At 40.3% G+C, this 11,820-nt stretch overlaps 1 protein-coding gene across 2 annotated transcripts; it reads right to left on the bottom strand.

Moving 5' to 3' along the window:
• Positions 1-1,295: 1,295 nt before the first annotated feature.
• Positions 1,296-8,993, bottom strand: LOC100193412 (uncharacterized). 2 transcript variants are annotated; one of them, XM_023300232.2, is made up of 21 exons: positions 8,564-8,993; positions 8,001-8,261; positions 7,787-7,900; positions 6,889-7,126; positions 6,542-6,639; positions 6,365-6,448; positions 6,205-6,282; positions 6,034-6,126; positions 5,912-5,941; positions 5,088-5,429; positions 4,913-4,994; positions 4,729-4,824; positions 4,467-4,646; positions 4,273-4,379; positions 4,000-4,175; positions 3,710-3,874; positions 3,202-3,455; positions 2,944-3,107; positions 1,884-2,233; positions 1,650-1,744; positions 1,296-1,558 (listed from the first exon to the last, which is right to left on the bottom strand). In XM_023300232.2, exons 2-21 carry the CDS (start codon positions 8,184-8,186, stop codon positions 1,485-1,487), a joined length of 3,006 nt encoding a protein of 1,001 aa, XP_023156000.2. In that variant the 5' UTR covers positions 8,187-8,261; positions 8,564-8,993; the 3' UTR covers positions 1,296-1,484. The 2 variants fall into 2 exon arrangements, with proteins under 2 accessions (XP_023156000.2, NP_001345658.1); NM_001358729.1 differs by having other exon boundaries at positions 8,107-8,261; positions 8,564-8,975.
• Positions 8,994-11,820: the final 2,827 nt, after the last annotated feature.

The raw sequence follows: 11,820 nt of genomic DNA, 5'->3' as shown, positions 1-11,820 counted from the left end.
CATGAGACCCACCTAAAGTTTATCATAGTGGTAACCTGTTCTATGTGATCGGAGATCCCGTGAATTAGAATGGTGAAACAAGCTAGTGGTAGACTGAGAGGAAAGACCCTTAATAAGGCTCATTTCAGATGCATATCTTTCCTTACTGTAAGGTAGGTTGGTGTTTACACCTTAATATGTTCCAAGTGGCTTTGTGAAGCAAAGATGTTGTCCTACAGAACATCTTTAGAGGAACATACCTATATGGGTTAACTGCTAGTCACAGTTTATGAGATCTGGGTGGTTTCTAGATACCCATGAAAGGCTATGGAGTTTGACTTATATGCTCCAACCAGAGGGGATGCGTTCAGCAATCTAGTACTGGTAAAGAGTTTAGATGAAACTCATTCCACGCAAAACTGCCAATTCAAGGCCTAGTCCATTGTGCAGTTGTGGTCAAGTGTAGTCTAAGTTCTAGGTGGATGTTCAACTTAACAGTCTCCATCGAAACACCAGTATATCAAACGTTTAAGATGATGAGAGCTTTTTTGTGTGACTTAGCATTTGGTGGGGATTGTTGGATTAATGTGGGCTTGGCCCAAATTAATATTCAATAATAGTCAATGCTAATGGCCCACTTTAATGCTATGGTGTACTAATTATTTAGTACTATATTGGAAGCTCAAAGGACAAATCAATCAACTTAAATAGGTGGACCATTGGTGCATCTATTGAGAAGTTGAGAAAAGGATGAAGGACTGCCACACGCGCGCGCGCGCCGCCGCCGCCGCCGGCCAGCCCGTGGCCGTGGCTCGTGGCTCGTGGTAGATCGGACCTTGGTCCGAATATTCCTTTCAAACGGTTGCGCATAATGCGCGACCGTTTCTGTCCGTTGTTCTTCTCCCTCCTTCTGACCGCCTATAAGAATGGAGAGGGAGGGCTCTTCCAGTTACGCGAATTGCAAACAACACATTCCCGTCCCATCTTCTGCGAGCACAGAGAGAGTGGGAGAGCAGGCCTCCGAAATCACCGACCGCAGAGATACACTTGCACGGGTGTGCGGGCGATCAGATTTTTGGGGAGCGTCTTCGCGACTGCTCGCGTGATCTGTTTGTCCAGTTCGTCGCCTTCCCGAGTTGACGCGTGCTGCTGTTCTTCTTTCCGGCGACCGTTCGAGGGACTGCACAGCGTACATCTTCCTGCACCGACTTCGTACGGCTACATCGAACAAACACACGAGATGTCTCGTGTGAATGGAGCCACTGATGCCTTGAGCATCGGTCCCTCCGCTGGGTACACTCTGTTCTTCGTATTTGTGCATGTTTCATTGTTGTTTACTGCTTATGCGAGTAGTTATACACACATGCACATACATGTCATCACATATATCGCACTGTTTTTCTGGATTAAATTAAAACTAAAAATGCCTAACTTTCTAACACAGCTACCCAGCAAATTCACATTTCAATTACAATGTGCATCAACACGAGCAACATGATCGTGCTTTACTTCTGCCATCTTTTAGACCCCCTGGCTGAAGAACCTCCTGTTAACTGGCTAGATGGAGCTTTTGCATTACCTATTCAATCAGTAAAACTCTTGTTAGAATGCTAACTATATATCCTAACATTTTGAAGTAGTTGTATGCCTGATTGACTTAGAATACATACTTGGAGTCTTAGCATCCTTTGATTTTGATCTAGACATAGATGGTTGCCCGTTTTTTGTGAGAGTGAATCTGCTTATTCTTGATGGAATTCCATGCCTGCAATTTTTTAACATTACCAAATAAGTTGTTGTTCTTGCTATTGTTGTGATGATAAAGTGAATATAACAAAAGAAGAAAGAGAACTAACAAGTGAATGGTATTTTACAAGAAGTAAACAAAAGTCTAGATGACTTACAACCGTTCCGCTGTCATCTCAGCAGCTGAATTGTAATTCTCGGCTTCACCTGATAAACCATCATCAGATGCATTGCCATCATATTCTGCTTCATCTAAGCTCACTGGAGCAGTATCCGTCAAATTATGGTTAGAATCTCTGTTATCAGGAGGATCTGATAGAACTCTGTCACTAGACTTGAGCATTCGTTCGCCTGATAATAGTTGGCTAGGTTGGTTTACTGTAATCTTTGTCAAGCCAGGCCCATTTCTATCTAACAATAAATTTGGGGATTTTGCTTTGTCTTTGATGACTTGGAGCTGCTCTATTTCCATATCTTTGCGTGAAATTGTGTCTTTCAAAGACGCAACCTGGATAAATATGTAAAATGCTGCTGTTTCAAAACTGAGATAATCGCAACAAAAGACAGGCATCACATGCAAAATGTATTATAAAAATATTACATCATTATCAGTGTCTCTGCCACTGGTCCTGGTTTTTCATATATCTAAAACTATACAAACTTTGGAGATTATAAATGATGTGAAGAAGGTTCAGACGAAGTTACAAATTTTATGATTGATACAAGAGTATGGTTTCACAAAGAAAAGGGATGTGCTAGTAACTTAGTATATATGCAGCATTGTGGATGTTCTGCGACTGGTGACTGGTCTATCCATTTTAAATAATAAACTATAGAAAATTCAGCTAGCAAGAGCCTGGAAAGAATCTACAACAGTTTCACAAAAAAAGATGTGTTCCACAAATACTATATTGACACTAGTCGATCTTGCAAAGACCAATCAAAACCAGTTTATGCACATCATACATTTGAGTAACTAACTACTAAATCACTTGAACTTTAAACTTGATTCAAAAGATGGGACAAGAAGTGATCTTAATATGTAAAATCGTGCTTTGAAAGTCGAACCTTGATAAATACTAACATAGCATTGAACCATTGATATAAAAACTTGCCCTTTTCAGCATACTATTTATTAAAAACTAAAATTGCTCAGATAATCAAATAGAATGAGAAACAAACAAACTCCAGTTAGTGAAAGTCAAAAAGTACAAGAACCTGTTCCAGTAGCTCTTTTATATCCTTTCCCTCCTTGTTGCTTCTTGCAGCACCTAACTCTACTCCAGACACCCTTTCAGCAAACTTTAAAGTGCTTATAGTTTCTGAATATGACTCAACATCAGGATTTATTTGAACGAACATTAGAGTTTTTGCTTGTCCACCTGGAAGAAAGCAAAAGGTAGTACAAATATTTAAAATATTCACATAAATCTATTTAAGATCTAGTTTACTGGTAGTAAATAAATACTTGATTACCTAAAGAACTTTGAAGAACTTGTGTTAGCTTGCTGTTTCTATAAGGCACGTGGATACTTTTCTGTGACAGAGCAAAAATCACATCGCCTAACGCAGAAAGTGATTTGTTGATGTATTGAGCTTCTTTTAATCTATCCCCAGTTACTTCAGACTTCTCCACCCTCTCACTACCAGCAAGATCAATAAGATGCAAACAACCCCTCGAGGTAGATCCATTCTTCAAATCCAACCCTCGAACATGTACAGTTAGAATACTGCAAATAAAATGTTCAAAATAAGATGCAATGTTAAAGAAAAAAAAGGTCGGACCCAGTGCCTAGAGGCTACCACTTTTTGTGGGGTCATGGGGAAGGGATTAACCGAGGCAAGCCTTACCCCCGCACTGCGGAGAGGCTGCGTCGAACCCCAGACCTGGTGACTCGGTGCAGTAGCACTCACCACTGCAACCAGGCCCGCCCTTCATGCAATACTAAAGTACATGTAGGAAAAAATTATTGGTATGACAAACCTGTGTGACCGACTACTTCGCTCATTTAGTGCTGTTGAACCAACTGCTCTATTTGCTTGCCCAATTTCCATCAAGTCTAATACATCAGATGTCGACTTAACTGAGTGCAAGCTTGCATCTGGAACAACAAGCCCATTGGGTTGAGAAGTGCTCCAAATCCCAAGCGTTTCTTTATATTAAGGAAAAAATATTTTCTCAAATGCCAGAGTACCATCAAAGTTTCATACATGGATATTTTGAAGATAATAAATGTAATGGAAAAGGCTAAAGTGATAGTTCAAAAAGGATATCTTCTCTGTGCAATATCATTTGATAGCAAATCACGAACTTGTTCATTGTATATCTCAACCATCTGTACACCCACCTCATATGAGAAGGCATTTCTTCTACTTAGTGAAATATCAAACAAATCATTTAAAGCCCGATAATTGACACCCCAATCTTGCTTCGATGTGCTAGGCCCACTCTAAAGAATAAATAGTAACAACAACAAAAATATCATAATTAGTGACATTACTATTGTAGTGATAACAATGTTTCTATTATAATTGATCCTACAGTACCATGGTGTAAGTTTTGCCAGAACCAGTCTGACCATATGCAAAAATACAAACGTTGAATCCATCCAGGACTGATCGGATTAGTGGTTGTATGTCAGAAAAAACCTCAGCTGTGAAATTACAGAGAATAATCAGACTATAACACTATAAATGTGATAATAAATAATCAGTTGGTTTTAAATCGAGAGAAAACATACCTTGAGAAGCAAATGGACTAAACACTTTATTAAACTTGAACAATCTGTGTCCGTCCTTCCCTTGTTTAAATGGATTTGATATAAGAAGCTCACCATTTTCCCCCATGTAGTCAATTGTAGTAGACTTTTTGTCTTGACCCGAAAGAAATGGCCTCACACGACAATATACTCTTATATTACCTGAAAGAAATGACAAGATTGAAACATGACTATCACATCTATACTTAAAGTTTGAGATAAAAAAACATTTGAAAATAAATACCTTTTAGTTCTTGCACTTCATTAAATAACTTTTGGTTCTCCGCCAAGACTTTATGATAATTTTCAGCAGCATCAACCAAACATTTTAACCCAGATCCTACATAAGTTTTTAACAACAGAAAACAAATGTATTAAATCAACTTCACTATGAACTTTTGTATAATATATTACAAAATAAAACGTACCTAAGTTAGAGATCTCATTTCTCCACTGCATTTGAAGTGCATACATATCATTTTCACATGATCGCGACAATATTCTTATGTCCTGCATTGTTCAAGTAGTGGAATGTAAAGAAAATAAGAGGCACAAAAAATAGATTATAAATAAAACAAAAGTAATCACTACTAGTGAACAAACCTTGATAATTAGTTGTTGATTATCCATGTGACTCTGAAAATTGTCCTCTTTCTTATCCCATAACTGTGATTTTAGCCTGGAAGCAGTCTCAACTTCTTCAACTTTCTTCTTCGATTGTAGCAAGAGATACTCTACTTCTTTTACTTTGGTGGTTAGTTGCTCCTCCATTTCCTTTGCCTTTCTTTCAGTTTGCTCAAGTTGCTGTTCATGCAATCTATTCATGGCTTCTATATCTTTCTTTAGGTTTGCTATGATGTTTTCAGAATGTTCTTTCTCTCTCATCAATCGATGAACATCTTGCTCACTAAGTTTTCTCCTCTCTTCGATTTTTGACTTCTCATTCTAAAAGAAGAAAGAGATAATAACATTAATCATATTCATATACCACCACAACTTTTACTAATTACTAACTTAAGGGCTAGTTTGGTAACTCAAATCCCCTCCGGGATTAGAGAGGATCGAGAGAGAAATTAGTTCATTTTCCCCTCAATCCACTCCAATCCTGGAGGGGATTTGAGTTACTAAACTAGCCCTAACTGGTAAAACATAGATGTTTATTGTGTCATCTTTTTTATGACACCAGATACATAATATCTTATACGCCATTTTATATATTACTATATGTGCTACCATAAGCTCTACAACAGTAGATGTGGTAAAAGTAAGACAGTGGTGTTTATTGGCTCGTCCTTTTATCACGTCAAACATTATGTATTTGACAGTTCCAAGATCTTTATGTTATTACTGAAGCATACATAATGCATGGAATAAAGATAAAACTTTCAAAACATAAGAAATTATAATCTATTGGATGAGGATCAAACCTTGACTATCTGAAGCCTGTTTATTGCCATCTGAAGAGAGAAATTACATGTCAATATTAAAAAAGATAACAACTTTTCAACACACATAACTTGTCTAACTAATCAACCAAATGATTTATTACCTGGTTTTCTTCATTTGTGCCATTTACCAACATTTCAAGTACTTTAATTTTTGAACAGTACTTCTGTTCTCTTCTCTTCATGATAACATTTTGCTGCAGTATGGGGTATTCGATTCATTGTAAATTTGTGTGCCAAAAATGAAAATTCATGTTTTAAGCAGATTCTCTTACACTTCTTATGTGTTCTGCTTGAATATAGAGACGGCGCTCAATCTCTTGAACGACTTTCCGCAGTAAGTAAACTACACGCTGAGATGAGGCAGTCAAATTTAAGCACCGTTAAACAAGCATCAATGGAAAGATAGTGATGTAGTTCAAAATGAACACATACATGTGGTATTTCTCCCTTTTTCCTTTCTATGCTTTCATCCAAAATGCCATTGACAACACTAATAAGTGACTGTGTTGGTGCATTCTGCGAGAAGATTATTAATGTCATAACAGAGACGTCAAATAGCAGAGTAGCATAATTCAACAACTTTGGGGGCAGTATCCTTGAAGTACTTACATCTAAGCTATTAGAGTGCATCATCTCTGAAATCTTGGCAGCAGCAGGTCCAGAATATGATCCGTGTTTTAATTGGAAAACATCACAAAACTTTTGTCCTGTGGGACATATAACAATCCTCCGTAGATTAAACAGATATGAAATCTGCACCGGACACAATGAATAACACTATACAAAGTGGGAAATGTTATAATATTGTGGATGCGCGCAGCTTAGAAACGATATTAAATGATAATGATCATTGAATGTGCAATTTGTAACGGATTAAAATTATGTCAGCTGTAATCAGAATCTGAATATCTCATTTCTGGATGATTCTTGAAAGGTTGTGCGAGAAATAAATCTACCAGAAAAGACAGAAGTTTTCTGATGGGCTTTGGGATCTGCAACGCCATTTCTCTTGTCCTCTGCAGGGGATCTTTTCCCTAGTGCTGCACCATGAACTTGAGGCTTGTCCATTTCCGGAACTCCCCATTGTTTTCTCAAAGGAGTTCTGGTAACATCTGGTGGAATATCGTCACCTAATCTAGGATCCACACTGTCTCTCAAAACCAAGAGACATTCCACTACAGGAGACATTGATCCCTGTAACCATCAAGCCTATAAGTTAACAGAATGTGACAACCAGGAGAGCAGGAACTAGGGAATAGTGTGTCATATCTACGAGTACTCCCCATCTTATAGTATGCAAATAGATAAACTGTGGAATTTTAGTCCATGTTCCCGTGCTCGTGAGCCTCAGCAACATAAAAACATTCGAAGAAAATGACATGTTACAAGGTTGTATAGCTATGTTGTGACATAGGATTTAAAGCAACAGTTCATCGCATTTGTAGTTGTAGTTGAAGGCCTCCTTCGTGAAAGCAATCAACATAGTACAGACTACAGAAAAGGAACTAACACAATCAAGTATTTACCGTGGAACCAGATCTTTAAGTTATTGCTGCAGTTCAGTCATAGCTACACATTGCGAAGATATCAAGAACACATTTACCACCAAAAACAAAGGAAAGAAATCGCATATAGATGTATATTCCAAACTTCTATTTGTCTGTACATAGATGACTGGAAAATGACAAAAAGTTCAAAAACATGACCAACAATGATGGCACCCTACTATGAAATACTGCATCAGAAACAGCGTCCGTGCAATAAGAATTGAGCCTCAAAAGTATGGCAATTCTTCAGAGTTCTGGGGTGCATACCAACTCTTGTGTGTGTGACAACTGATAATGGAACCCTCACCTCATCAAGATCTTTCACACTGAAACCTGGCAGCCCCATATCAGCAATCACTGAGAGGAATTTGTTCAGATTGCCCAACCGTTGATCCGACGGTGCATAACCGTCCCAGGATCCCTGAACAAAAATGGCCACACTCAATTGACTCATAGCACAAACATCAACATCTCCGCTGTGCAGAACACACACACATTGTCCAAGAAAAAAAAGGACTTGCCTCAAGAACCCCCGAGATGAGTGTGTTCGCAACACGGCACAGGACCACGCCGTCACACACACACTGACACACATATACACATTGTCCAAGAAAAAAAAGGACTTGCCTCAAGAACCCCCGGGATGAGTGTGTTCGCAACACGGCACAGGACCACGCCGTCACTGAGCAGCTCTCGTAGCTCTTCATCCGATGAATCCGGAGGCAAACTGAATTCCGGGAGTAAGGCGTTCATCCATTCGATCAGCTGACCACGCCGATTAGCTACAAGGATTTTACAACCGCCGTGTGATGTAAATATGACAAAAAAAAGGAGGAAATTGCAACTCCGAGCTCGACTGCTCGACAGCTCCAAACTAAAAACAGAACAAACAGAGGCACAGCGGCTAAGGTCAGCCACATGCTACTCCAACAAATATAGCTAAACAATCAAGCACTGAGATCCAAACAATGAGACCGTAGCTCCGTAAACATGAGAAAACTCTCCGTAACTCAACCCAGACATTTGAGCTACCTGGCTCGAATTCCACAACCCAAGTGCACATCCAGATCAGCACACGGCTCACCTTCGTGGTCGTGGGTCCCCTCGACCTCGCCGTTCACGCTCCTCATTCCTCGCCGGCGCGCGGTAGCCCTGGCTCAGATCGAGCCCGGCGGCGGCGAGGTTGCACGGATTCGAGCTCGCCCCGGGCCGAATCGGAGGGTTTCGGGGTAATGCGGGTCGGGGTTTTTGCCTCCGCCACGGCCCACGGGAGCCGTGCTGTGCTGCGCGCTCGCCTTTCGCTCTTCTCTAAGCGCCGGAGCACTGTTGTTTTCTCGGCGACTCGGCGTAGGTCGGGGGTTTCGAATTGTTTTTAGCCTCGCGTGTTGAATTGCGGCAGCGGAATTGCCTCTCGCTGACTCGCTCTTCTTCCTGAACTCGCGCCCCCCGTCACTGTTACCGTTAGCTAGTAGGGGCCACAAGACTACAAGAGTGATGCCGGTTTTTTTTTCTCCGTCCTGCTTCTTTTTTTCCCGGAAACCAACTAACCAAGAAATTATACGAACACGATTAACCTTGTTGCGTTGCTCATTGCATACACTCGAGCACCAACGCATTCTGTTCATTCATTCATTCCCAATGGAAGGGGTATGATACCTCATCATTGCAGTAACCATCCTAAGGTGTCCACATCATAATGATACTTGATGACATACTGATTACGAAATCCAAACCTACTTCGTTTGAAGCATAATAATATTCACGAATTTATTTTGATGGGTACGGATGAGGTGAAACACTACACCAAAAGAAGAGAATTAAGACCTGTTTGGTTTGAGTGACTAAAGTTTAGTCCATCTATTTTAACTAGGTATGTGCACGTGTGTTGTCACGAGGCAGGGCTACAAAAATATTTTTTTTATTTATTTGTAAATACTAAGTTATACGTGGTCTGGTGGTTAGCCTCAAGATTCTATAATAAAGTAGAGGATTGTGGGTTCAAATGCTTGTCCTGCACTAATTTTTGCGGACGCTGAGCGTGGGGAAGGTGAAGCCGTGGTAGTACTAGGTGCCCACATTAGGTTCATAATAGATAGTAGAGTTTTTGTTTATTTGTAAACACTAAGTTATACGTGGTCTGATGGTTAGCCTTAAGATTCTATAGTAGAGGGTTGTGGGTTCAAATGTTTGTCATGCACTATTTTTTTGCGAACGCTGGGCGTGGGGAAGGTGAAGCCGTGGTAGCATTATGTGCCCGCATTAGTTTCTTATTAGATAGTAGAGATAGAGATTCCATTTAGTCTCCAACAGAGTCGGATCCAAGAGACGGGCAAGGTGGGCCATGACATCACCTCAAAATTTTTAACCCGTTATACCTAGGTTTAGGTACACAACAAAATAAACAAACTTTTATATAGTAAGTGCAGACAAATCTAATAAAAACTAGGTTTTGATCTATTTTTCTTTCAACGCTTCACTGCTCAGTCCACTCTCTATCTGAGCCATTCGATTCTCTTTCCTGGCACAAGCCCGCTTGTGGCTCACTCGCTTCTTCGGTCATCGATTGATCAGTTACTCGGCGACCTAATCCGGTCGCTGCAGCGCCACCTTGCCTCCTCATTACTCGTCATCTCATCGTCTCGTCAGGATCCTGCACACAGTATTGATATTTTGCCTCCTAGACCGCACTGACAGATGGGTAAGCTGTTGGTGGGACCGTGGCGTCACTTGTCCCTCGCTAACTCGCTAAGGTCCCACCGCGCCGTCACAACACGACAATGGTTGTCTTGCCGCCACCGCCATCTATCGCTGCCTTGCCTCCTGCCCTCGCTCCTCCCACTTGTTGTCGCCTCACCGACGCCATCTCACGACAGATTCGACGGCTCGCCACGATGACTCGCCACAACTTGTTGTCGCCTCACCGACGCCATCTCACGACAGATTCGACGGCTCGCCACGATGACTCGCCACAACGACGCACTGATGTGGCCCAGCCCACCTATTTTCTCTCTCCATCTCTGCTTTAGGTAGCCGAAAAGGTTTTTTATTCATATCATTTTGGAAACACTATATATTATCATCAATCTACATTTATGTAGTGGTCTAGTCTCGTGATCTGTCTCTTGTGCTGTCGACTCCACTTATAATTTTGTTCTGCGTCGTCTCCAAATTCTCAAACGATATAACTAAAACAGATACTAAACTGTTTTAGACCCTAGTCCCTCAAAGGATGATTAAAAGGGACTAAAACATATTAATTCTATATTTCGCCTCTCATTCATTTTAGTTGCACTAATGACGAGATAATATTAACGAACATTTTGGTCTTCTTACGAGTCATTTAATGCAATTTGAATAATTTAAGGTAGTGTTTGGTTGAAGAGCCAAGTAGAACAGAGCCGTTCCATCCCTGATTCTAGGAACGGAGCCGCTCTGTTCTGTGTTTGGTAATTTGGAACGGAGCGGCTCTGTTTTTTGTTTGGTTGCAGGGTGAACGGAATGGAGCGTGACTGTGAGAGTGGGATGGGAACGGAGCGGCTCCGTCCCGTTGATTTTTTGGAGCGGAATGGTTCCGGATCTGAGGAGAATATTCCCTAATTGGAGTCATTCCGTTCTAGTTCCTTTGTAACCAAACAGCAACAAAACTAGAACAGAACGGCTCCGTTCTACTTGGCTCTTCAACCAAACACTACCTAAGTCCATGTGCTAAAGGATCTAAACATGCCCTAAGACATTGTTTGGTTCCATGACCTTGTTAGATAGAGCATTCCATATTTTAAGGATAGAACCTCTCTGTGGTGTTTGGTAGTTAGAATAAAGTCACTCTATTTTTTGTCTGGTTTCAGAATAAGTAGAATAGAGCAACTCTATCATATATTTGGAACTGCTCTATCCTATATTTGGTTGACGAGTGCAATAGATAGTTCCCTAGCACGACACATTCAACCATTTATTATGTTTTGAAATGACATGGTTTCGCTAGGCTTTGCTCTATTAACGAACCATTTGTTTATAAAGTATACTGTGATGATTTTACAGCTTTAATATGATAGATATTGACACTCTTCTGTAAGTTTTATATAAATTTAGAATACTCTGACTAAGTACAACCTAATAACCCCTTAATGGATGTAATATATTTCATCTACAAAAGTTGTATCCATTTATTTTCATATTAAATAATATTTTAAAAAGTACCGACTCAAATGTTACATACTTCTTTCGCTGATTCTACACATTTCATCTGTGGTCTCGTCTGCATGTACAATCTAATTAAATGAAGGGTCTCTTGAGAGTTTTTAGGGAATAATTGAAAAAAATTAAGAGACCTAAAAAATCTGT

The sequence above is a fragment of the Zea mays genome, chromosome 6 (assembly GCF_902167145.1).
Source record: "Zea mays cultivar B73 chromosome 6, Zm-B73-REFERENCE-NAM-5.0, whole genome shotgun sequence".
Lineage (NCBI taxonomy): Eukaryota > Viridiplantae > Streptophyta > Magnoliopsida > Poales > Poaceae > Zea > Zea mays.
The sequence above is the reverse complement of the archived record's forward strand: the minus strand, read 5'-3'. Positions and strand labels throughout refer to the sequence as shown.